This window comes from Haliotis rufescens, unplaced genomic scaffold (genome assembly GCF_023055435.1).
Source record: "Haliotis rufescens isolate VD_foot unplaced genomic scaffold, xgHalRufe1.0.p SCAF_47, whole genome shotgun sequence".
Classification (NCBI taxonomy): domain Eukaryota; kingdom Metazoa; phylum Mollusca; class Gastropoda; order Lepetellida; family Haliotidae; genus Haliotis; species Haliotis rufescens.
In genome coordinates, this window is record NW_025964190.1 from 1,217,676 (window position 1) to 1,245,244 (window position 27,569).

The 27,569-nt window shown below is 40.8% G+C and overlaps 1 protein-coding gene across 1 annotated transcript; it reads left to right on the top strand.

Moving 5' to 3' along the window:
* The first annotated feature begins 1,996 nt into the window (after nt 1-1,996).
* On the top strand, nt 1,997-14,657 carry LOC124151295 (perlucin-like). Its single transcript, XM_046523694.2, has 4 exons — nt 1,997-2,131; nt 11,093-11,178; nt 12,546-12,639; nt 14,355-14,657. The coding sequence occupies exons 1-4, from the start codon at nt 2,020-2,022 to the stop codon at nt 14,579-14,581; spliced, it is 519 nt and encodes a 172-aa protein (XP_046379650.2). The 5' UTR covers nt 1,997-2,019; the 3' UTR covers nt 14,582-14,657.
* The last annotated feature ends 12,912 nt before the right edge of the window (nt 14,658-27,569 follow it).

The window sequence follows — 27,569 nt, forward strand, 5'->3', positions numbered from 1 at the left end:
AAGTGGATAACAAATTTATGGATAGCTACGTCTTTAATGAACTGTGCTAGTGACGTTTCTGTGTACATCAGTGTACTGTTTTTAAGCAAGTACCCATTCACTGCTGGGTGTACTGTTTTCAAGCAAGTACCCATTCACTGCTGGGTGAACAGAGCCTTATTTTGAACAAAGTCACTTGCCCAGGGTGACACCACCCATGCTACACACGTTCTTCAATGTGGGACAGGGCCCTAAAAATTCTCAGGAGTCCAGCTGCCAAAAAGGGTCACCCATCTAACTCACTTCACCTGATTTGCGACCTGTGCTCTGTATTCAGGACAATGTGCCACCACATTCTTCAGAATTAGTGTCATAATGAAGATCACAGAAGATAAAACAGCACTGAAATGTACTTTGAGTTGAACTGTCATAACATCCCATACATTCACAGAAACGATAATACTAAATCCACGATGTCTCAGTTGAAGAATCATACACGAGAATACTTGGCAAAGACTAGGCACAACATATTGGTGGCAATTTAGAGCAAAATGGATATCTGACTATCCACATTGAGGAGTAACTACAAATGGAGACACCTTATAGTGATTCCAAATTGAGTGGGACAATTGTTACGCAATTGTTCTTTGGTTTCACAGGTTAGAGATGTCCGAAATGTAGATGAGACAAATTGCAGGTACGTGTGCACAATGAACTGGCTAGAATGAGTAAGAGTGAGATACTAGTACTAGGTAGCTTATTACAGTAAATTTTATAAACATCATTTTATAAGAATCCTTGGCTCCTACGAAACTACACACATTTGTCCCCGGCAGGAATGAACTTGTACCATGTTTTCCCTTAAGCTGATAATGTAAATAACATTTTACCAGTAATAGTGTGAGGCTGATCAAAATCAATTTTTTAAATCTAAATGCAGTAAACTCAACATTGTTGTTCTGTTTTCCTTTATCTAGCGAATCACCTTCACAGAAAGCTTTCCTTGATACCTTTTTGACTTTGGTAACATAGTAACCGATTACGTCACAACACACACACACACACACACACACACACACACACAGACAGCAGGACCTAGTGTGCACAAATACTAATGAATAAATATAGATTGTACGAAAGCAAACAGTATAAATGTCACCGATTTCCACAGCATACATATTTCCAGCGTAATATATATATATATATCCAGCATATATATATATATATATATATATATATATATATATATATATATATATATATATATACACACACACACACACACACATATATATATATATATATATATATATATATATATATATATATATATATACAGCCTAACAAACAACTTGAAGTTTCAAAACCGCGCCCTCACCAGGCCTAGCAGCACCAGACAGTTACTGTTATAACATAACTTTCCATATGTTTCTTTAAGATACTATTACCATCCGCGGTATAACGGTCCGGGCATTAACACACCACACTACCATCTTAACATAGTTAACTCCTGACGACTGATCAATCCCCAAACACAATGCAATGAGCGTCTACCGAATCTCATCCAGAAACAATGTAACAGTTAGAATCATTGATCGACAATAAAATACGTTGTACACTACCATATAACAATATGACGCTTGGACATATCATGATACATGTCGCATGTAGAATTAATAATACACGTAAATGACACCTTTGACAGTCACACCCACCTCTACATCCTGTTGTAAATGATGTTCACACCCTCACAAATATTATCTGGAACAATATCCAGATGTTACATACACAGGTGATACTGCCATCAAGCTCCAAAGCCAAACTTTACCGATATTGCTTTGATAGTCAATCCATGCATTACGAGCAATGTCACATCATCGCCTGTGGATATCAGCTGTAGTTATCGGGGCTTTCATCTTCATCGCCAATATGCAGGTGGTAACGTATTTTCACACCCAAAGACACGATTTACCGTCAACGTGTGAAATCAATAAGGGGGAGAGGGGGTTGTACACTAATATATATTGTGCGCTGTTACTGATGAGATATGAGACAGAGACTAGCGCAGCTGAAATACAGTGGTGCAGGTATAGACAGAAGATGTTCGCCACGCTGTTGTTCGTTTTGATGTTCGCGCTGACTGCTGGGAAAGGTAATGTGTTTTCTCTTCTATTATAGAGTAGGATTTCCAGTTTGTTTTGTTTCAATACAACGACGCTACTGCCAAGACGTTCAGTCTCCGTACACGTGTTGATAGCACATGGTTTATGCATGTAACACGGATGCTCCATGGGTTAGACATGGGTTGCAAACCCGTTGACCACGCATGTGCAACGTGCTTTAGCGCATATGCAACTTGTGAAGCACCCTTGCGCAAGCCTGACCCTCTCATAGCCAAGGCTTTTATACCCAAGGAATACGGATGCTGAAGTCTAGAAGGAAATTAAAAGATAAACTATTTTCTATCATACTACAGTTCCTAGGTTGGCAGCTACAGCGGGAAGTTCTGATGCCACTCATGAGATAGGTCAGGTGTAAGGGTAAACAAGCCCCTGATTCCGTTAATACATTAAATGTTGGGAATAAGCACCTTCTTCTGACAGTCTTGGTCAATTTGTTCCTGTAACACGATGTAAAACACGAACCCGATCAAAGTAGACGCATACATCTGAAAGAATTCATGTTTCAAAGCAGACAGTAAATTAAGTTTACATTTTTTATGACACATGTCTTGCACAGAAATGACGTTATAACAAGAGAAAGATGCAAGAACAGAACTGTCAATTCACATGTCAGTAGTGTGTGTGTGTCCCCCTCTCGCTTGGATGCATGCAATGCAGGATCGCCTTCGCATTGTTTGTTTGTTTCTTGTTTAACGCCGCACTCAGCAATATTCCAGCTATATGACAGCGGTCTGTAAATAATCCAGTGATTGACATCATGAGCATCGATCCACGCCTTCTCATTGAACGGATCAAACGTCTAACACAGTATTGTTGGATGGCATCCAGTATCTCCACCAACCTGTCTTGCAGTTCCTGTACAGTAGTCGGAACATGTGGTAAACCTCTGAGACGGCGGTCCTTTTCATCCTACATATATTCAATTGGATACAAATCCAGAGAGCGAGAAGGCCAGTCACATTGTTCTGCCCAAGTGCTTGTAGGATAATCCCGGCTACATAGGGTCGGGCGTTTCCATGCTGAAAAATCATGCCAGGTCCATGTTGATTCAAAAACGGCACAACGATAGGCTAGATGACATCATGGTAACGCTGTCCGTTCAAATTGCCATTGAACACTTCCAAACGAGTTCTCTGTCTCTCGGTCATTCCTCGCCACACCATAACACTGACTCTTCCGAAACGGTTTTCGCCACTGAATTGCCGTCTATGGCACTCGCTGTCCACACCACTGCAAACACAATCGACGGTGATTGTTGGTCAGATTTGGGCATCTGGCTGGTCTCCTCGCAACAATCCCGTAACGTCTAAGACGGCGACGTTCAGTCTGTGCCTATATTTGACGAAGGCAAGGGATGGTTGTCGCGTTGATTGTTGCAGGCTGGAGCCGATTTCTCCGAAGGGTATTTCCAATCCACCAATCTTGACGGACACTCGTAACGGGGAACCTGCCGCTCCTTGGTCGGACTCTGGCAGTGTTTGTTTGTTGCCACCGCAGCCATAACGCCAAATTGGTGTTTCTGTACACGTCCAATCGCCTAGCAAACCTCATGCTTCGACCTTCTCGACCTGAGCATACCAATGGCTCTCAAGCGGTCATTTTCAGATAGGCGTGGCATCTCCAAACTTCCAATAATTATTAAAATTTGACGTTTTACAGTGATGCAGTTGTCAAGGCAACCAGAAACAATGCATACCGAATCCCAACAACGCGCATGCTTTTATACACTGGTTTACATATCAATTCCATGATTGCTGCATGAAAGACAATTTTTGCCACCAGATCATGAATACTCGTTTGTGCTACATATGCATGTTGTAATATTTTCGTTTCCGATTTAAACACCAGAAAGTGTTTTTCTAGTAAGCAGCCGATTGGAAAGGGGTGCACAAGACATTTTGTAGCCGAGTATATTTAATTTGATTTGTACCACTGAACATGTATTTGATGTGTGGATATTATATAAGAAAGAAAAGAGAAAAGGTGAAACCGTTGACCCAACTACTTACTGGCCTACAACTATTCTCAGTTGCCTTGGAAACTTATTTACTAGTACACTAGCCATTCGCCTTTCAAGGTTTCTTGATATCAACAAACTGCATCCCCATCTCAAGCAGGGTTCCGCAAAGGATTATCAACGATTGATAACATTTATGTTATGCATATTATGAACATTCTTCTCAAAAACAATAACAATAATCGGGTCTGACATAAAAAGCTGGAACATGGCGTGTGGGACAAATTGTTTCCATTAGTGAGAAAAATGACTAGTAAAATTAATTCATGTTGTGAGTTGGTTTGTTGGTTCGTTGTTTAACGCTGCACTCAGCAATATTCGACCTGTATGACGGCGGTCTGTAAATAATCGTGGCTGGACCAGACTATCCAGTGATTAATATCATGAGTATCGATCCACGCAATTATTTGTTTGTTTGTTTGTTTTTTAACGCCGCACTCAGCAATAGTCCAGCTACATGACGGCGGTCTGTAAAATAATCGAGTCTGGACCAGACAATCCAGGGATTGACATCATGAGCATCGATCCACGCAATTTAGATCGATGACATGTAGCAACCAAGTCAGTGGGCCTGACCACCCAAACCCGTTAGTCGCCTTTTACGACAAGCATAGTCGCCTTTTACGGTAAGTATGGGTTGCTGAAGACCTATTCTACCCCGGAATCTTCACGGGTCTCCACGCAATTAGGATTGATGGCATGTAGCAACCAAGTCAGCGAGCCTGACCACCCGATCCCGGTAGTTTGTTCTTTTGTAAAATCCAGACGACACCGTATTATTTGGATATAGTCCTCTCTCTTTGCGGAACTCACTGAATGCCGTTTGTTCTTTTGTAAAATCCAGACGACACCGTATTATTTGGATATAGTCCTCTCTCTTTGCGGAACTCACTGAATGCTGTTTGTTCTTTTGTAAAATCCAGACGACACCGTATTATTTGGATATAGTCCTCTCTCTTTGCGGAACTCACTGAATGCCGTTTGTTCTTTTGTAAAATCCAGACGACACCGTATTATTTGGATATAGTCCTCTCTCTTTGCGGAACTCACTGAATGCCGTTTATACTTGTTATAGTATATGCTAACTCACTGTTGTTATGAGAAGGAACGTTGTAGTATTTCAGAAAAAAAACCATGTATTTATTATTTTAAAGAATAAGAACGCAAAGTAGCAGATAATAATAAATAATAAGGTACTTCAATTTCATACAAAAAGAATATTCATATATGCTAGTAGACGGTTAACTGAGAACGCTCCTAAAGAAATGTAATGTTTATGACAGAAAGCAAGGAATCTAAATTTACCCTCTATGATTATTTACTGAACGCTTTCGATATCATGATGGTGCTAATTTGTTTATATGGATCCAAGATTTGAGGTTATGAAAAGAAAAAGAATTGAAAAGGTTTATCTAAAATTCGTAAAACTCGCTATGTGCAGGACCCAGACAGTCAACTACAAGTCTCCTACTTTCTGAAGAACTGGGACGAACTCCACTTAAAATACAATGAGAGTAACGGACTTTCGACACAAACTCAATAACTCAGGTGATTCTATGAAAGGGTCTCAAGATATATCTAATGATATGGAACTTGCTCAATAAAAAATAAAATAAACAAAAATACATATGGCCAGTTATTGAGACGATGGTGCCAGGCTGTAATCGTATCACATGGATCACATACGCGCTACTGAATGTTTTTTTTATATAATAATTTATTTTCGTGACTGAATTAGTTTTTGAGGGTTGCTGCAGGATGTGGTCGCAGTTGAACACGATGACCCATGACTTTCCAGAGATGTCTATGGGGGACATGTCTGGGAGACACAACGCAAGTTGATCATAAATCAATTATTCATGTCAAAAAGAATAGTTACGGACCACATAATTTGCATTTGCAGTTTAACAACATATACCACAAATACCCACCACTCATGAAAGATTAACAACAGCCACATTAGAGGTTTGGGTGTTCTTTAACTATTTTTGAGTAGTATATATTTCGACTTTAACCTGATTTATTTAGAGAGTTTTGCAATTACCCGTCACGCGCTGAGGGGAATAATTACTTATACTTATAACGCCGTTGGTGTTACCGTTTCTACTTAGTGCGTAAACGTCTCCGTGAGGCTGGTCTCCGGACACGCATCCCACTGACCTGACATCTGACACCTGGCAGGGAGGTTTTCATAAGGCTGAAGATCTCGTCAGTTCGAGAGACCAGGGTCCACTTTCACAAAGCGATCTGAGCGCTACAATTATTGTAAATCCTTAAGATCGCGATCTTAGGCTTAGGCTACAATCACCATCCACTTGCATAACGCGATTGTAGGCTAAGATCATTGTAAGCTACACTCGAAACTAACAGGTCCGGGCCAATCTTTAGTAGCTTAGATCGTTGTAGTCCCTGAAAAAAACCTGACAAAATGGCGTGCAAGACTTGATCTGTTTCACATAAATAATCTGCTTTACGTGCAAACATTGTCTCTTTATTTTGTTAAACTTTATGATTCGAATCGACACTTCAACAACACAAAGAACACAACACAATTTAAAGAAATATCGTTAATTGACATAGTTTAACACATAACCATCCGACTCAATGCTGAAAGGAGTGTGAAACAACATACCTTTTCGCTGAAAAACCTAAGTCGTCTGCAATCGGTTTGTAACGTCCGTGACCTTTTGGATAAATCAAGGGCAACTAATTCTAGTTTATACTCTAGATGGGAGTGGTTTCCCCGTGTGTAAGCCCGTAGAGTACAATCTACCTTACCCAGTGTAATAATGTTGTTGAATCGCTGAGCTCCCGTTATATTTCTTTTGTGTCACATTCGTGTCAATTACTTTGTCTTTAGTTTAACATTAACTTAATCTGCAAATAAATACAAGTGGAAGAGCAAAAATATATATGTTGTAATCTAAAATCGAGTGGGACAGGGACGAGCGGTTTAAATATTTGAATTTAAAAGAAAAAATAGAAGTATTAATTAAACAAGCAAATACACATGATGACATATTTGAAATTTGTGTAAAATATCCCATAAATAGCAAAAGTATAGTTCACATTTTTAAAAAAAAATTAATACCCAGTGAATACATATTAAACAATTGCTTTCTCGAAACATTAATCATAATTCTTATTTCCCGTCTAAGCGTTTTGGAAATTTCCTGTCTTTCTGTGTTTTGAAATGGTAGTCAAATGATCCTTTGTTATAGCAAACGAAAAAAAACCCATGAAGGCTATATCTAGGATTTTACGAAAAGCTATTTTTAAAAATAGTTGTACCTCCACCGTTGAAGAATTCAATCTTAGCTAAGATCGCGATCTTAAATCCAAGCCGCCTTACAATCGCGTTAAGATCGGTTTGTGCAAGTGGAACAGGACAATTGTATTGTGATTGTAAAGTTGAGAGGGGATGTTGCTTTACCGTCATAAATGATGTTAAAGCTATATACACATGTACAATGTGTGTAGCTCCTGGGTACAGTGTGTGTAGCGCGTGAGTACAATGTGTGAAGTTCGTGGGTACAGTGTGTGGAGCTCATGTGTGCAACTAATGGGTGCAATGAGTGAAGCTTACGGTTACAACTGTGTAGCTCATAGGTACAACTGTGTTGCTCATGGTCACGATGTGTGCAACTAATGGCTACAATGCGTGTAGGTCATGGGTACAGTGTGTGTGGCTCATGGAAAAAAGTGTGTAGCTCTTCGTACAGCGTATGTAGCTTATGGGGACATATGTGGACATGTAAGTACAATGTGTGAAGCAGTGTGTTAGCTCAAGTGTACGGAATATGTAGCTCATAGGTGCAATGTGTGTAGCTTGTGTGTAAAATGTGTGCAGAACGTGGGTACAACGTTTGAAGGTCATGTGTACAACGTGTGTAGGTCAAGAGTACAACGTATGTAACCTGTGTGTACAATGTTTGCAGCTCGTGTGTACCTCGTGAGTAGCTCATGGGTACAGAGTGTGTAGCGCTTAGGTACATTGTGTGTAGCTTGTTGGTAAAACGTGTTTACAACGTGGGTACAACGTGAGGTTATGGGTACAACGTGTGTAGCTCATGGGACAACGTGCGTAGCTCATGGTACAACGTGTGTAGGTCAGGAGTACAACGTGTGTAGCTCATGGTACAACGTGTGTAGGTCAGGAGTACAACGTGTGTAGCTCATGGTACAACGTGTGTAGGTCAGGAGTACAGCGTGTGTAGCTAATGGTACAACGCGTGTAGCTCATGGTACGACGTGTGTAGGTCAGGAGTACAACGTGTGTAGCTTATGGTACAACGTGTGTAGCTCATGGTACAACGTGTGTAGGTCAGGAGTACGTGTGTAGCTTATGGTACAACGTGTGTAGCTCATGGTACAACGTGTGTAGCTCATGGCACAACGTGTGTAGCTCATGGTACAACGTGTGTAGGTCAGGAGTACAACGTGTTTAGCTTATGGTACAACGTGTGTATCTCATGGTACAACGTTAGTAGATCATGGTACAACGTGTGAATGTCAGGAGTACAGCGTGTGTAGCTAATGGTACAACGTGTGTAGCTCATGGTACAACGTGTGTAGGTCAGGAGTACAACGTGTGTAGCTTATGGTACAACGTGTGTAGCTAATGGTACAACGTGTGTAGGTCAGGAGTACAACGTGTGTAGCTTATGGTACAACGTGTGTAGCTCATGGTACAACGTGTGTAGCTCATGGTACAACGTGTGTAGGTCAGGAGTACGTGTGTAGCTTATGGAACAACGTGTGTTGCTCATGGTACAACGTGTGTAGGTCAGGAGTACAACGTGTGTAGCTTATGGTACAACGTGTGTAGCTAATGGTACATCGAGTGTACCTCATGGTACAACGTGTGAATGTCAGGAGTACAGCGTGTGTAGCTAATGGTACAACGTGTGTAGCTCATGGTACAACGTGTGTAGGTCAGGAGTACAATGTGTGTAGCTTATTGTACAACGTGTGTAGCTCATGATACAACGTATGTAGCTGATGGTACAACGTGTGTAGGTCAGGAGTACAGCGTGTGTAGCTAATGGTACAACGTGTGTAGCTCATGGTACAACCTGTGTAGGTCAGGAGTACAACGTGTGTAGCTTATGGTACAACGTGTGTAGCTAATGGTACAACGTGTGTAGCTCATGGTACAACGTGTGAATGTCAGGAGTACAGCGTGTGTAGCTTATGGTACAACGTGTGTAGGTCATGGTACAATGTGTGTAGGTCAGGAGTACAATGTGTGTAGCTTATTGTACAACGTGTGTAGCTCATGATACAACGTATGTAGCTGATGGTACAACGTGTGTAGGTCAGGAGTACAGCGTGTGTAGCTAATAGTACAACGTGTGTAGCTCATGGTACAACGTGTGTAGGTCAGGAGTACATCGTGTGTAGCTTATGGTACAACGTATGTAGCTCATCGTACAACGTGTGTAGGTCAGGAGTACAACTTATGTAGCTCTTGGGTATAATGTATGTAGTTCATTGCTACATCGTGTGTAGGTCATCAATACAAAGAGTGTAGTTCATTGGTAAAATATGTGTAGCTCGTGGGTATATGTGTTGCTCGTGGGTACAACGTGTGTAGCTCGTGTGCATCACGTCTGCTCCTGGGTACAATTCGGTAGCTGGTGAGTACAATGTGTTATGCAGCGTGTTTAGCTCAAGAGTACAGGGTTTATACCTCATAGGTACAATGTGTGTAGCTCATGGGTACAGTGTGTGCAGCTCATGAAACAAAGAGTGTAGCTTATGGATAAAATGTGTGTAGCTGATGTGTACAGTGTGTGTGGCTTATAGATACATTGTATGTAGCTCATAGGTACAAAATGTGTAGCCCATGGAAACAGTCGGGTACAATGTATGGCACTTGTGGGTTGAATGTGGTTAGCACATTGGCACACTCTGTCGAACTCATGGGTACAACCTGAGTACCTCATAGGTACAATGTACGTAACTTGTATGTACAGCGTTAGTACCTCGTGGGAACCACGTGAAATGCTTATGGTCACAATGTGTGTAGCTCGTGGATGCAATGTGTGTAGCTCGTCTGTACAAGATGTGTAGCTTTTTGGTACAATGTCTGTAACTCTTGGGTACAATGTGTGTAGCTCATGCGTACAATGTGTGTTATTCGTGGGTACAATGTGTCCAGCTCACAGTAACAACTATGTAGCCTATGGGTACAACTGTGTCGGTCATAGGTAGAGTTTGTGTAGGTCATGGGTACAGTGTGTGTTGCTCATAGGTCCAATGTGTTTAGCTCATGGTTGTAACTTTGTAGCCCGTGGGTACAACTGTGTAGGTCATGGGTACAGTGTGTGCTGCTCACGAGTACAATGTGTGTAATTAATGTGTACAATGTGTGTAACTCGTGTGTACAATGTGTGCTGCTCACGAGTACAATGTGTGTAATTAATGTGTACAATGTGTGTAACTCGTGTGTACAATGTGTGTTGCTCATGGGTACAATGTGTGTAATTAATGTGTACAATGTGTGTTGCTCATGGGTACAATGTGTGTAATTAATGTGTACAATGTGTGTAACTCGTGTGTTTAATGTGTTTTGCTCAAGGGTACAATGTGTGTAATTAATGTGTACAATGTGAGCATCTCATAGGTACAATGTACGTAGCTCATGGGTACAATGTATGTAGCTCACTGTACAATGTGTTTAACTCATGGGTACAATGGGATTATAGTGTGTATAGCTCATGTGTGCATCGTGTGTAACTAAATGATACAATGTATGTTCCTTAATGGTTACAGTGTGTGTAGCTCAAGGGTAAAAAGTGTGTAACTCGTGGTTACAAAGAACAACTTGCAGTGTTCACAGTGGGTAATGTACCAATCCAAAACATGGCGTGATTATATGTTCATCTCCGAGTATTGATTTGCATTTCAGCGAGAAGATGCCAACTTGGGTTTATCAACCTTGGTCGAGGATGCTACCTGTTTTCGCATAACCATGCCACCTACGCTGATGCTAATGTAAGTCCATATCCCTTGTACTGTGTGGCTTATGAAATCACAAAGGAGTCTTGTTACAAAGTGAAAAATCTTATTTTATCTGCGCCAGCGGACATGTGTCCAAAATCTTTTAAAGAAAATGGTCTTTGTCACCTATATTAAGTTTGTATGTATATAGACTGCCTCCGTGGTCTATAGGGGTGAGCGTCAGCACGGAGAGCGGAAGGTCCGCGGTTCGATACCCGGTCGTGTCATACCAAATGACATTAAAAGATGGTACTTGTTGTTACCTTTTTGGTGTTCTGCATTAAAGGGCTGGAACAAGGACTGGTCGGCAAGGAATCAGTATACTGTGTCTAAGTGGGGTATTCAGCGACATGGTATCTCCGTGGTCTAGCACTATAAATCGACATCAGTCCGGACCAGTACCATAAGCCACACAGACACATGCACGTGACAAACCTGACCTGGTCTGTCATTGTCGTATTGCTTGTTTCTAACTTCGGCATGATGTTGTTGTCAACTCACTTATTGAAAGTTCTTCCAAAAGGGTTACTGAAGTCAAGTCTTTGAAAGGGATTGAGAAGTGATACACAAAAGGAAGATACTTTCTGTATGTCAACTTCTTCATTATGAGGAACACAAGGTTTTGGAATATATGCTTACTCCTTCATCAGGTGAATAAATGCTGTGAGGCAGAGACCATATATGTGTACATGTAAGAACAACAAAAGTAATAAGAAAACAAGATTGCCCACTGTCCATTTCCCATTGTCCATTGCATATTACCAATCTGCGATGATTTAGCCCAGGCTTCCAGTTGTCCATAACTATCAGCGCTAATTACTTTAAAGTGTTGAATTATTGAAATGTTGTGTTTCTCAAAATTAAGAGTGAGTGAGTTTGATTTTACGCCACTTTTAGCAATATTCCAGGAATATCACAGCGCGGGACACCAGAAATGGGCTTCACATATTGTACCCATGTCGGGAATCGAACCCGGGTCTTCAGCGTGATGAGCGAGCCCTTGAACCACTAGGCTTCCCGACCACTCTTCAAAATTAAGAAGTTGACATCCAGACATTATCTTCCTTATGTTAAAATAGTGTAAATGTATTGAAGGAAAGTTAAATGTTATGGCAAGTTGTTTGACGAGTTTGTGCCATCGTTATTATCCGTTTTGGACCTTCACTTTAGAATGCATGCGGTTACTTGTGTATTTGAACTTGGCAACTTTTCTGATTTCGATATTAATATTTCTCCACTCTAAACTATTGTACACAATCTCTTTTCACCTTTGTGTCTGAAGTAAAAGTCTTTTAATCTTCGTAAGTCACACCGAGTTCACTACTTCGGATGAGTAATATCAGTATAACAACACTCCACAGTCCTTCTGCCTGTTCTTCGGGAGTCACTTGGCCGACATCGCCAGCAAGAATGAAGATGACTTGATCAGGAGCTACCTTTTCAGGCATGGCAAAGGTAACTGGAAATATGACTTGACAAACAGATTTGTAGTGTCAATGTCACAAGAACAGACTGGATTGTTATTGAAATCAACGATGATTTTTAAACTCATTTCCCTCAAAGAATCTTCTCTCTAATATAACAAAAAAAAAAATAGTAATAACAATAAAGGCTTTCTGTTTGTCGCTCAAGACCAGTCACTTCCCACTCGAAACCGTCAATGTATGATTTTGCATCAAAATGTAAATATGAAATGTAGACTATGCAATGAATTTAATGAGACTGTCCAACACATTGTCAGTTGATGCCCAGCTTTGACACAAACGCAGTCTCTTAAGCAACATAATGGAATGGCTGGATCATTTTGTTACTGTCCTCGCCATGCTTCTGGTATTGAGACAGGGGTCCATCCATGGTACGACCCGGAATATGCCGGAGTGCGTCATGGAAAATGATAAATACAAAATTCTTTGGATTGGCCCGTATACAGCCTCAGACGTACCCAGGCCAACGAACCTGACCTTGTCCTTTTTGATAAATCAAATGAAATCATTCATATCATTAAATTTTCTGTCCCTTTTGATATTAATGTGATTGAAAGGATTCAGAAAAAAAACATGGAAAATACGCGGACCTCGCTTTCAAAATGTCACGCTTGCATCCCAAGTACCAAGTTGTACTTCCCATTGTTCTCGGTGCCCTCGGTGTCGTACCTCCAATCTGTTGACTGACATTGGGAGACTAGCCGGGTTTGCTACCAGGAATACAGCCTTTCTGACAATCTGGGTAATGTAGAAGGCTGCAGTCTTGGGATGTTTTCACATTCTCCGAAAAGTTCTGGGTGGGTTTGACTAGACAGCGCCTTCTGGAGGAGTCCTATTCGCTGTCTGGGCTGCATGTAGAGTGGGTAGTATTCTCTCCTTTTTTAAGACATCCTTTAGGCCAATTGTTGCATATATTGGCTCGCGTCTAGGAGAATAGTCATGGGAAGAGTATCGTAGCACGAATTATGGAATTAAAAATATATACATTACAATGATCAGGTAAATTCAACAGAAATCGTGAATGTTTCCGTCCTGTGTGACGCCATAACTGACGCAAAATTACGCACAACGGCGACGGTAGTTATCTGCATTCCCTGACTAAATGTTTTGGTTTCAATGAAAAACCAGAAAACAAATAACAGTACACAGACTGTCAGAATGTTTCTGATTACTTACGTATCACATTTATGTACATGCGATCCCTGAATCAACGAAAATCCCCTCGTAAAATCCCGCGGATTGTTGTCAGTGAACACGCCATTTTGTAAAATTCGGTCAACGGTAGTGATGTCATACGGAAGTAAACATTGTTGTACATATTTGGTTACTTCTTTGAGGTGAAAATTATTATCTCTGCATCAAGCGGGTTCATTGATCTAAACTAGTTTGCATTATCATGATCGCCTTGATAATCCACGTTTATGGCGAAAATATGTTTGTATAGGGTCACATTATTTATGAGTAGGAAGCAGTACGTCGGGTGACGTCAAGAATGACCGTTGTGATCTGTATTAAGGCGCCACTGCGACTATGAGAATGGACAAAATGATGACGTCGATTCGATGCTCAAATGTTGCGATTTTAGGGCTCTTGCTGGTTGGATACGTTTTGAAACAACTCGTTATAAGATCAATGGTATCTGACAGACACTCGTGTAGTTATCTCTATGTCTTGTCTCGTAAATAGGCTCTCAATTCTACATCGGCGCCACTGACCTGAGATCAGAGGGCATCTGGACTTGGGAGCACCCCCTGAGGAAGGTAGTGGGCTACACCGGCTGGCACTCAGGGGAACCCAATAACGGAGGGGGTAAAGAGCATTGCATGGGGATGTATTTGAAGCAAACATACAAATGGAATGACACTCCCTGCAATTCGGAGTTGCCTTTCATTTGTGAACAATCTCGTATTTGATTTTGTCATATATGCACGAGGAAACTGCAAAAGGCAGTTATTGTGTCTTACTGAATACAAACGTCAAACGTCTAAATATGGAGAATTGTGTTTAATTTGAGGACATTGCGATGGATGATATATGTCCATGTATATCCAAAGTTAGTTGGTAAGACTTGAATTAGGTTCGAAACATGATGTATATCTGTGTCACGCTTGGTCCGGGTAACACTACAATTGATCGTTCAAACATTATTTTTGAGAGCTCTACAGTGCTAATAATCTAAACTATTCATGTGAGTGAGAACATAGTTATCACATTTTTGCACATTGATTTTCAAAACAACATTGACTAAACGCATCCGTAAATTTTACTTCCCATGGTATGAAAAATAAAGTGCAAAATTGGCAGACAATTAAAAAATCCGAGCTCCTAAAAGATGATTTCAAAAGTGGAAAATGAGACCTGATGTAGAGCTTTCGAACTTTTAATCTTTTCAAAACAGATTTTGGACATGAGAAGTAGGAAGAGGTTTCCAGCTTTCCAGCTTTCAAAAATATAGTTTCAAGGATGAATTGGCAAGTGTTACACGGACCCTACTCGTGTCTCTCCAGCCAATTTAGTTTTGATGACACGTTAGGCCGCCTCCGTGGTCTAGTGGTAGAGAGTCCACCCGAAGAGCCCAACGTCCGGGGTTGGATCCCCAGCTGTGTCAAACCGAAAGACGTTAAAAAATGGTGCTTGTTATTACCCTGTCTGGCGCTTGACATTAAGGGGCTAAAACAAGGACTGGTCGGCACGCAGTGAATATAGTGTGTCTTCCGTGGGATATTCATGTTAAACTGAGGCATAGTATCAGAGGCATAGTGGGCTGGCACTATAAAACCGGCATTAGTGAGGACTAGTTCAAGCAGCCACACACACACACACACACACACACACACACACACACACACACACACACACACACACACACACCACTGCATGCACGTTGCTATGTAACTGCAATAATCTTGGACGCGACGTTAAACCCCATTTCACCTCACCTCACCTAGTTGACACTTAAAACAAACACAGGTTACTCAGAACTAGTTCTACCCTAGAATCACCATGACTTACGACGTGTGTAACCAGAAGGCCACGTCACACCCGCCCATTTAGCGGACACGTAATAGTTATCACCACACTTTACGAGGTGTAGTGGCCAATATCTGCAAAAGTGTAGGGATATTGGCCACTACACCGAGTAAGTGTGGTGATAACTGACTTATATCCCACTTCCGGTCGAGTGAAGTTATTAGTTTGATTATTGTTATTTTAATCACACCATAAAACCATATTTTGAAATATTCAGTTAAATATATATATTTAATTTTGGTGTTCCCTCCATCTGTAGCCTCATGTACCCGCTTCCCGTGGGCAAATTTCTCATGAGCCGCACGTGCAAAAGCAGGTATTTAGTGCGCGTGCACCACACCATGTGCTGGCAAAAGCGTTTGAAAGTTTGAATGTCGACATGTCGGACGACGAGTGGACAATGGAGACCTTAACACAAATTGACAATTCTCTGGAATCAAACGATCTGGATGAGGTGGAAGACTTCCAGTTTACAAAGGAACAAGAACAGGCCCGTTTCAGCAATCCTGTAAGTGAAGAAGAAATCTTGGATTTACAATGAAGTCGGATCCCACGAAAAGAAAAACATACTAAAAGAAACACGCAATGGATTGTTAATGTCTACGACAGTTGGGCCTGTGCTAGAAACACGCGTGTGAAAGTATGCCTGAGAAGTATGCCTATGTTGTCCCATTAACGAAGGACATAACCGCTGAAGAATTTGACTTCTTTAAAAATAGTCATCCGTATTTAAATAATAATCACTCCCTCAAAAGAATTTAGTCTCGTCAATGTCGGGCAAGTACAGGGGTTTAGCTTCGTCTTTCCTGAATAGCCTCAATAAAGGATACTTCAAAACAGTGACTATTTCATTCTCAACCAGGATAACGGAATTTTTTAAACATTTAAAAAAAATAGTCAATAATAACAGTCGACAAATGCATTTGAACTATGAGATTAAATATCAAGTTCAAGCGAGTTCATTCAGATTTGTTTTGAATCTGAAGTGCACTGTGCGAATTATTGAAAGTTGCACTGCTGACAAAATCCCTATGCCGACATTCTGATTGGCGGATACTTCGATTTTTAATAGCATATTTCGTTCGGTATTTGAATAATGAATAGCGTGTGGAACGCACAGTTTTCTCATGAAGTGTGTGGTTTGATTTCCTTTTCTGTTCTACCGATGTCTTACTACAGTAACTTTACTGAGAACATCTTCATCAGTTTGTTGAGGGCGTTTTCACCACAAGGTTCTTTACCATATCATGAACCCTCAACTGGCACCTTTCACATGGGATACTGCGAAACATGCAGAACATTCTGGATTTAATTTGGACGTATAAATAATAAAACTTGATTATTTTGTTGGGGTGCACACAAGGTTCTTTTACATACAGATTTCTGTACTCGTAACAATGGAACAATGTTTCATTATGAAATAAACCAAGCTTCGTTCTTCATTGTTCTTTGCGATTTATGCCGTAGGTAACTTGTATTCCCTAATAAAACACATGAACATAAAAACAACCAGCGCCGCACACTGAGGCAGCATCACGACCTTATGATGGACATGCAGCCAGGCAATTCAAGTACATGAAACTACTGTGCTACCTGCATGGACCCCTGCAGGACTTACACCATTACACCCTTTAGTCACTGGTGATTATGGACACTCAGCCAGAGATCAAACCTAATAAATATTCTTCGAATAAAATACTGGTAAACATAACCATAATTGAATAACGCGGGCTTACATACCCACTCAGGGACACAATAATTTACACTACTTCAACACCCACCAACTAACAATCTTAATTAATTGTCAAATCTTACTAATTTATAAAAATACATAACTTTCCACATTCAAATTTATCAAATATTTAATTATTTTTTTAGAAAAACAATAATTAAAGGTGCTCATATCTGATTTAAAAGGATCCCTTATGGGTGAAAATTGAAAATATTTATTCCTCATGATGACAAAATCAACACAGTCAAGAAGGACATGCTTGCCCGTGATTATGTCATCATAAGGGATACAGAATGGAGGATCCTCAACTATTAATAAATGTTCATGTGTACACGACATTGACATCGGTGTGATATGACCTCTTTAATTCTGATTGACAACCCAAGTAGGGGTAACTGATATTTCGTTTGATTTCATAGAATTTATCAATACCTACTTAGGTGTCTCACTTTGTTTACAGACCCGTGGAGATCAGGGTTAGAATAAGTATTCAGCAACTCCTGCTTGCCGCAAAAGGCGACTATGCTTGTCTTAAGATGCGACTACGGTTGCATTGTCTGATCCAGACTCGATTAGTTACAGACCACCGTCATATACCTGGAATATTGCTGAGTGCGACGTTAAACAATAAACAACAACAACACTTCTTTTACATGAGATCTCGTATGTAACATCTTATCACGGGTTTGTAATCACTGTACGGGATAAGTGATGTCACAGATTTGTTGAGTGCTGCTCTTGCCCCACACGGCTATTTAGAAAGGGGTAAAGTGTATATTTGGGATAAAACTTTCTTTGTAAAGTACAGAATCTATTACTTTCTTGGGTTGAGTCCCACCCCAGAGTGAGACACCTAACCGCCAGCACACAAAGCCAGCGACCTAACACACTCAGGCACCCCAGGCTCCACAAACTGTTCAACAACTGGTTGTCTAGATGACAAACTTTGTGTACCCCTTTCTAAATGGCATTGTTTATTCATAGTTTTCGGCCAAGAGAGCCGTGCCAATTTACACGTCTCACAGGGGAAGATAAAGTACATGATCTAGACTAACAGCCTCGGGTGTGTGCTGGCGATTAGGTGCCTCACTCTGGGAGTCTGGATTCGAATCCCGGATGGTCCTAATCCCCCATAGAGTATCTGTACTTTACTAAGAAAGTGTTATCCAAAAAATACAACTTTGGTTACATCACTCATTGTGTTTCACATTTCCTGTGGTTAAGCATTTGAACACACTACACCGCCCAAAGATAAACAAATCAAAATTAGATGTAGATGTAAAAAAAAGTTCACAAATATACTATGAATATTTACCTCCGAATAAACAACATCAAACCGTTATTTCTGTTGTAACTCTTGCAGCACACACGCTACCATTGTATCTCTGGAGAGCATTGCCTTGTGGTGTCATACATGGGGATTGGAGAAAAGGCCTGCAAGGGTATCCACTATAGAAAACCATCTGATATTGTCTTGTGCGATCCCTCTTAGTATGCACACAAAGTTTTCGAAATATGTGGCTGTCATGGCTTGATCCCGGCCATTTGTTTGTTTGTTTGTTTGTTTGTTTGTTTGTATAACACTGCACTCAGCAGTATTTCAGCTATATGACGACGGTCTGTAAATAATCGAGTCTGAACAAGACAATCCAGTGATTGACATAATGAGCATCGATCCACGCAATTAGGATACGATGACATGCATCAACCACGTCAACCACCCGATCCCGTTAGTCGCCTCTAACGACACGCATAGTCGCCTTTTACAGCAAGCATGGGTTGCTGAAGACCCATTCTACCCCGGATCTTCACGGGTCTCCCGTCCATTTAGCACACACATTCGTAAATGTTCCTACAAAATAGATAAAGCATCAGCCTTTAAGAAATGTCGAGAATGGATTAATTGCATTTCCACTATAGGAGTATATAATCTTATGGATAAGAAAAAAATTGTCTAAAAACAAATTACAGACTCTTTGCACTGTTTCTATGAAAGTTGAAAAAATACAATGCTATGTTTGCTGTCTTGAACATCACATTTGCATTCATTAAGAGGGTTTACGCAAAACCTTCCATTCTTCGTTTTCCGAATCTTTCCGAATACGTACTTTATTGGCCTTAGAAGGGAAGCTACTCTAATTGCGAAAAATGGACAGTACTCTGACGTGCCTTCGTAGTTACACACTGCCTGTACGTTGATAGCGTGTCACATCCTTTCCGATTAACGTCAGCTGGTCCGTCTGTGGTCAGTGCCTGACTACGTATACGCGTTTCATCAATGCAGCCAAGGACACTCGGAAAACCACCCAAATACTTCTTCAACCTGACGTATGTAATATTTTTGTGTTGGCCATTATATGAATTCCTTCTCCCGTTTAACCAAAGCTACAGTCACATCTACAATGACACGGGAAACTGTACATTTGTCCACACCCATCGTAACAGTAATCACTTAAAGGAAACTGCCACTTGCACAGCAAATTAGCAATTCAAATGATAGATTCCCGTCCAAATCCGTACCTGTCATGAAGTGCACTGTTCAGTTCATAAATGCAAATTTAACAGTTCGGAATCGCTTCTGTTGCGTCAAATGAGCATTCTGAACCATGTAAGGGGCGCTTGGCCAACATCTTTATGAATTGCGTGGATCGATGCTCATGATGTCAATCACTGGATTGTCTGGTCCAGACTCGATTATTTACCGACCGCCGTCATATAGCTGGACTATTGCTGAGTGCGGCGTTAAGCAACAAACAACAACAACATCTTTATGCTGCAGTCCGATCATAACATTGATATTTCATAATCACCTACGTTTTGGAAAGTGTATTTGTTAATGACGATCTCATGGTCATGGTGGTTATGTTTATCTGAAAGCACATTACCACTATAAAGTGGTATGAAGGTGGATATAATACTAATCTATAGATGTGAATCCATTTGATGATACATCTGTGCGGTTGAAGTTGATTTTGACAGCCTGGGCAAAGTCAGACCGAACACTTCTGAAATCGATTTTCTTCAGAAAATACGGTAAAATGCTTCACTTTGAGCACCTTGTTTTCTATAAATACGATGTACCGTGACATTATAAAGTGGTATATAGGTAGATATAACACTAATCTATAGATGTAAACACATTTGAAGATACATCTGTGTGTTTAAAGTAGATTTTGACCGCCCGGGCCAAGTCGGACCCAACACATGCCAAACACTTCTGAAAGAGACTATGTTGAGAATGTAGAGGGAAAAGTGTTTCACTTTGAGCACCTTGTTTTCTTTAAGTACAGCGATCTGAGACACTATAAAGTGGAATTTAGGTGGGTATAATACTAATCTTGAGATGTGAATCCATTTGATGATACATCTGTGAGGTGTAAGTAGATTTTGACAGCCCGCGCCAAGTCGGACCGAACAGTTCTGACATAGAGAATGTAGAGGGAAAAGGGCTTCACTTTGAGCATCGTGTTTGCTACTGCAACATGAGACACTAAAGTGGTATATAGGTAGATATAATACTAGTCTATAGATGTAAAGTATGTGTTGTAATTTTAGAAGCGCTTTCACAATTATTAACACGTGTCGTGTCAGCCCTATGACATTCGCGAAAATCCACTTGCAGAAAACATCCTGTGTTGGTTTAACATGAATTAGTAAAGGTTAATTAGGGATGCCAAACACGTTAATTAATGAAAGAAGAGTAGGCAAAACACTTTCATTTCCTGCCCAGGACATCACACCCCTACACGCTAAGGTCGGTGAGAAACCTTCTCATCAAAGAATAGACACAGTCAAGACACTGACTTTTCGGTATGGACTCTCGGTATGTAGCTATAATTATCAGTTTATTACGTTGCTGAAGATGCATTTAGATTCAAACTCAATTAAATGAGCAAAACTATACGTTTCTGGACAATTGAGATCTGCCTAGATATGCACGTTTCGTTTTATTATTCTGCAATCCTTTTTTAGTATTACCCGCTGGCCAGGCCCGGCCCGACTTTTCTTGGCCCGACTTTTAGGCAATCCCAGGTACGTAATAGTGTATTTGAGTCATGACGAAATCAAGGTAGGTAAAGTTATGATATATTTTGCGGACCAACGTGTTTAATATATTTACAAAAGTGGAAGCAAGAAAAGGACCTATCATATAATTCATGGCATACGGTTTTGTGAAACCGTGGTATATAATGGAGCAATACCAGATGTAGCTGAAGGTGAGGTGTTACGTTCTTCACGCCTGTGATGTTATTTACACCCGTCAGAATTCCATGACCGAACATATAAAGAGTATCACATACTTATATATATTGTTTGTTCTGTTGGTTATTTTACGCCGCACTCAGCAATATTCCCGCTATCTGACAACACCCTGTAAAATTAATATGAACCTGACAATCCAGTAATTTATATTTTGCCGAAAGCTCCACGCCGTATCGAGGTAGCACGATAGGTAATGAAGTCACCAAGCCTGTTCCAAATAAACTTGTACAGTGTATTGTGTGCTTTGCCGTTATACTGAGTAACTAGCATTCAATTTTCTAATTCTATCTGCTGCATGATACATTCAATGCACATATGTTCAATGGGTTTCAAAGACTCAAAATGCCAAGAAAGTGTTATTGTTTTCTTCTTATCTGTTTTGTAAAAGAAGACAGTATCATGACTTAAAGGTTACATCTTTTGTGTCTGGAGATTGACGTGTTCTCGAAACAAGCTAAATAACACGGTCGCCGCAATCGATATTAACTGACAGTAGCCTCTCTGATTAATTGAAGTGCACATAAAATCTAAACTACATGGCAGTCTTTGAACTGTAGTCGACAGCTGCAAGAATAACTGAAGTCATTTAATGAAAAACTCATTGTGTGACATTAATGTTTTGGAGACAAAAACGTGTAGCATGTACGAAATTGAATGACAATTTAGTCTGCTCATTCAAAAAGATAGCATTGCTGAATTCGCCTCGTTCTCACAACTGTCAAACATCTAAAATTTAACTATGGTGTCATTGTTGTACACACATTTGCATCCCCAAATCAAATATGTATGCCACTTCCCTCAGCTATGGCGTGACAAAAAGTCACTTTAATACAGTTACGTTGAATAGAACATGATATTCCAACGCTGTTACTTTATATACTTTAAATGTAACAATATATGTTTTTGGTTGGACACGTTAGGTGTGACGTCACAACATTAAAATGTAACATTTTAATGATATTTGATGGAATAATAAAATATATATACATGATAAAAATGGAACTTAACCACATTAATCACTCACAGTCTTACTTACAGAATGGTTCTTTAACTTAGTTGTTGTTCTCTTTTGTAGGTTGCTTACATATACATACACGCACGCGCACGCGTGCACGCACACACACACACAGATACCTACCTGCCCACCTACCCCCCACCCGACCCAACCTCACTCCCCACATACATACATACATACATACATACATACATACATACATACATACATACATACATACATACATACATACATACATACATGTTAGCTTTCATAGGTTGTGATAGATACTTGTAACGTTCGCAGTTGAGTTTACCCACTAACTACTGTGAGCGTTTTTGGCATGACTTATGTGCTTGTATAAACACAGTTACTGCTAAAATTGGCGTAAAACGATGCTCACTCACTCACAGTAACGGTTAATCCTCGGCAGTGTGCTGGGAAAATTGGGGATATACCTGTGGTGATCAAACTTAGTTAGAATCCTTGTTTATATCTGTGACATCTTCCAATGAGTTAGTGAGTGAGTGAGTTCGGTTTAACGCCGCTTTTAACAATATTCCAGTTATATCGCGGCGTGTCAGCTTAATGTGGGAGGGAAGTCCGAAGTGATGCAGGCCTCAGACGTTTACCACTTCGGTGAAACCCACAAGCACTGGTATGGTGCTGACAAACCTAGAAACATAATCGGGGCGAACCAGGATTCGAACCCACAATCATAGGTTTCTGCACAGCGAATCGCGGCGCCTTGGACGACTGGGCCACCCGTGCCCCCTGAAATCTGGTGACATCTTAGTAAACTTGACAAGTGATGATGAATTTTTATATTCATATTAATATTATAGTTTATCTAATTGTAAATAAAACTTTAATAAAATTGTGCTACACTCTCTCGAAAAAAAATGTATTGTCTGTGGGTAAGTTTAAATGTCACGTAACATCGGCATTTCTTCAGTTATATTATGACGAAATAATTGCCAGCTTTTTGGACTACGTGTAACATGGCTGCTTTCACATTTCTTATACTGGTGCTTGACTGCCTCAGTAGTTCATGATCAATTAGAATTTATATTGTGTACACAAATCAGTCAAGTTTGCAACAATAAATTAATAAGTTGATAAATTTGGACCGCAGTTACTGACTAACAACGTACGACATAGTGACAGGAGGGAGTCGATATATAACAAACGTTATGGTCCTGTTAAGACGATTGACAGTTAGATGGTTGGAGTAAATGACCCTATATGTAGGGTCAATAAATAATCTAGCCTGCTGCCTATGTAACTTAAACATATTTATGTATGATCTTCATATGCCATGGTCTGTGGCCAGAAAAGCAAATACAGTTATGTCTTATGACCTCTATTATCCCTACTGACGCTATCATAATGTTCAATTTAAGTCTGCCGCACCAAACGTGAATAAGCATATTGCATGTGTTGATAAACCACACTGACGCATATACATTTTTGTAAATATGAAACTTTCTAGTTAATTGTGGATACACAAGGCACACCTAAATAACAAAACCTCGTGACCGATGGATTGGTGCCTTGATATGCAACAAGAAAGAATCTTGTATATTTCCAGGCCATCTTGATCATCGTTTACTACTGTTACACGCATGGCTAGAGGCAAGATCAAAAGCGCCGCCCAGCATTTATTAGGGCTTGCCCTTATCTGGCCTACACCTTATATCGCCTACACCTCAAATGGCCTTCACTAAATACAAATGGTTATACTTCCACACCCCTGTTGTGTAGAATGGTACTGTCCATTAACCCATTAATGATTTCATTCATTAATATGAATTAATGCCCCGAGTACATGGGCCTTTGAACTAATCCGATGTTTTCATAGTGGTATCTGATCCTTGAGTTTGTTTTGACTGTTTATACAGGATTACTGTTATAATCCACTTTGATCATTTAACAGATCTACTCATGTCAAAACTTTTGTAAGTGTGTATACATTACCTTACATCATATAATCCAATCTGAGCATTTTAATAGGTCTACTCATCTCCAAATTTCTGTAAGTGTATATATACTCACACGCAAAAGAAACGCAAGTGGTTTTAAGCAAATAGGTAACAAACACGGAACCATAAATTGATACGAGTTTTAGCATGTAGTGAAGCCTGGTGGTGTAATCAATATTTTTGGTTGCATTTTGGAAGCCCCGAGTGAAAACGCAACATAAAAAACGAATCGCCAAAATGCACCATTTCAATGAATATGTGGGTATCATGCACCCATTTCTCGCGAAATGGAAAATGCACGAACTGTTACGAACTGTAGTGGGTAGAAAACTGTGGCCGATTCTTGGACCTATCACTCCTATCAACATGGGCACGCCTTAATTAAATTTGAGAGAAACCAGGCTATCGGACGTTTGGAAGCTGGAGAGTCTGTCCAAGATGTTACCCGTCATTTCAACGTTAACATAACAGCACTTAGTCTCTTGCATCGATACAATGCTAAACAGACCACAGATGACCTTCCTCGGAGCGGTCGTCCTAGGGTCACCACACCTCGACAAGATCGGCAGATTACCCGTCAACATCAGCGACATCCGTTCCTAACTGCAAGTTAAAGTGCTCGACAGACCATAGGAACACATAATCAACACATTAGCCGGGACACTGTGATCCGACGTCATCGTTCCAGCATCCTCAGATGTTGCCAACCAGCACGTCGTCCTGTTCTCCAACCACGGCATCGACAAGCACGACTTCAGTGGGCATAGGGTCATCGCGATTGGCGTCATCGTGAGTGGAGGCGTGTCATCTTCTCTGATGGAAGTCCCTTTTGTGTCTCCTATGCAGACAGAAGAGTCAGAATTTGGCGGCGTCGAGGTTATCGTTTCGCTGACAGAAACGTTGTGGAAAGGGATCCATGGGGTGGACCTAGCGTCATGATATGGGCAGGGATTGGACTTTATGCGAGACTTGGACCCATGTGCTTTCTGAATGTTGGTCAAGGTCGGGGACACGGCGTCACTGCTCAGCGGTATATCGACCAAGTGATCAGACCCCACGTTGTTACATTTTTTGCACAACATCAAGAACACATTTTCCAGCAGGACAACGCTCCTCCCAATGTTGCCAGAGCTACCATGGCCTCTCTGCAACAACACAACATCCATGTTCTACCGTGACCAGCACTCAGCCCTGATCGAACACATGTGGGCTGAGGTTCAAAGGCGTCTGCATAATGTGCGCCCAGTCCCTAAAACTGCCAATGAACAACGCACAGCTGCTCTGGATATGTGCAGTAGGATCCCTAGGGCCTTTACAAATCGTCTGATCCACTCAATGTACAGGAGATGTGTGGCAGTGACCAATGCTAATGGTGGTCACACCAGGTATTGACTGACAGTTTGGTTATTGACCCGAAACTGTGTAAGCCCTTAACGTTTCAAAAAAAGCAATTATGTCATCTGCCTTTTAATCCATTAAACTGTCTTCAGTCATTTTATTGTTAATCTTGCCCTATTAGTATTTCTTGTCTTTACTGTTGAAAATAAATAACATGTATACTGCATACTCGACTTGAGTTTCTTTTGTGTGTGAGTATATATACCTTAGTAAGTGTTATTGTTTCTCTTTACTTTGATCAACGAAATAGCTTTCACATTGTTAACAGGATCATCTCATCTCAAATTTAGGAATAGGTATATATGTTCGTTTTTAAGTTTGTGCCTCAGTCTGAAAAATGGCACATCTTCAAAGAGCTGAGTGCATTACTTCACAGAGAGGTGGTCAGCAAGTACTACATGCTGCGTACTGGTACAGGCAGAATATCAAGCGGCAACTTGCTGTTCACTGGCAGTGTATCACCATTGGCTGCAATGACAGATGCAGCACCATTGGCGACCACATTACATCAACCAAGCCTCACAGTCATCCACCTACTGAGAATGTAGAACACATCCACATCATCGCCAGAATGAGGGAGCAAGTGAAGACAGACATCATCCCTGTTCAGCAGATCTACACCGACGAAATCGACCGAGCTGACGAAGATAGTGCTGCCACAATGCTGACCTTTGCCAGTGTCCAGGCTGCTCTCGACCAACACTGCCCCAAGTCCATCCCATCAGCGATGTCTTCCCAGCAAGTTCTGTAAGAGGATGTTTTTTTCCACTACACCAAGGCTCTGTGGAGACAAGTTGTGGACAGAGGTCTGGCCCGAGACTACACCGACAACCCAGCAGCCCAGACCCACATCAAAAGCGCTGCAGACTTCCCGCTTCTTCCACTAGCTGAAGTCCAAGATGCCTGGATTGAAGTGATGGAGCAAGGACCACAGGGGCAGCAGATCACCAGGTTCAATGACTACGTCACCAGCACATGGGTGGACTTCAATGTTACGTTCCCTCGAGCCCTGTGGAATTTACACGAGACCACCGGTCAACGCTCCAACAACCATCTTGAATGTGTCCACAACGGCCTGAAGAAAAGAATGCCGAGAGCCCATACCAACATCTTCCAGTTTGTCAAAGAACTCAAGAAAATCGAGACAGCAGTTCGATAGACGGTCAAGAAGGCAGATTGGTCTGGGTGGTGCCATGAGACCTCGTGCTCATGTTGACAGAGACCGAGATGCAAGGATCGAGAAACTGAAGCAGCAGCTTGCTGCTGGCAGAAGATCAGTGATCCAGTTTCTGGATGCAGTTGGACATGTCATCAAATTACAGTAATTTTGCTAGTAATGATGTAGTGCTAATGTTATAAAACATGAAGATGATGGATATAATTGTACAGTGCTATGGTAGTACATGTGTATTGATGATATTTGATGTTGTGAAAACATTTGAGTTGTGAAGATAAATGTACAGTGCTATGATAATAGATGTGTATTTATGATATTTGATGTT

Bases quoted from the DNA above. Each gene is read 5' to 3' on its own strand.
- LOC124151295 (XM_046523694.2), top strand. From the start codon at position 2,020: ATGAGATATGAGACAGAGACTAGCGCAGCTGAAATACAGTGGTGCAGG. The intron at 2,132-11,092 runs GTAATGTGTTTT...TTTGCATTTCAG, and splicing joins CGCGCTGACTGCTGGGAAAG to CGAGAAGATGCCAACTTGGG. The intron at 11,179-12,545 runs GTAAGTCCATAT...AACACTCCACAG, and splicing joins CCACCTACGCTGATGCTAAT to TCCTTCTGCCTGTTCTTCGG.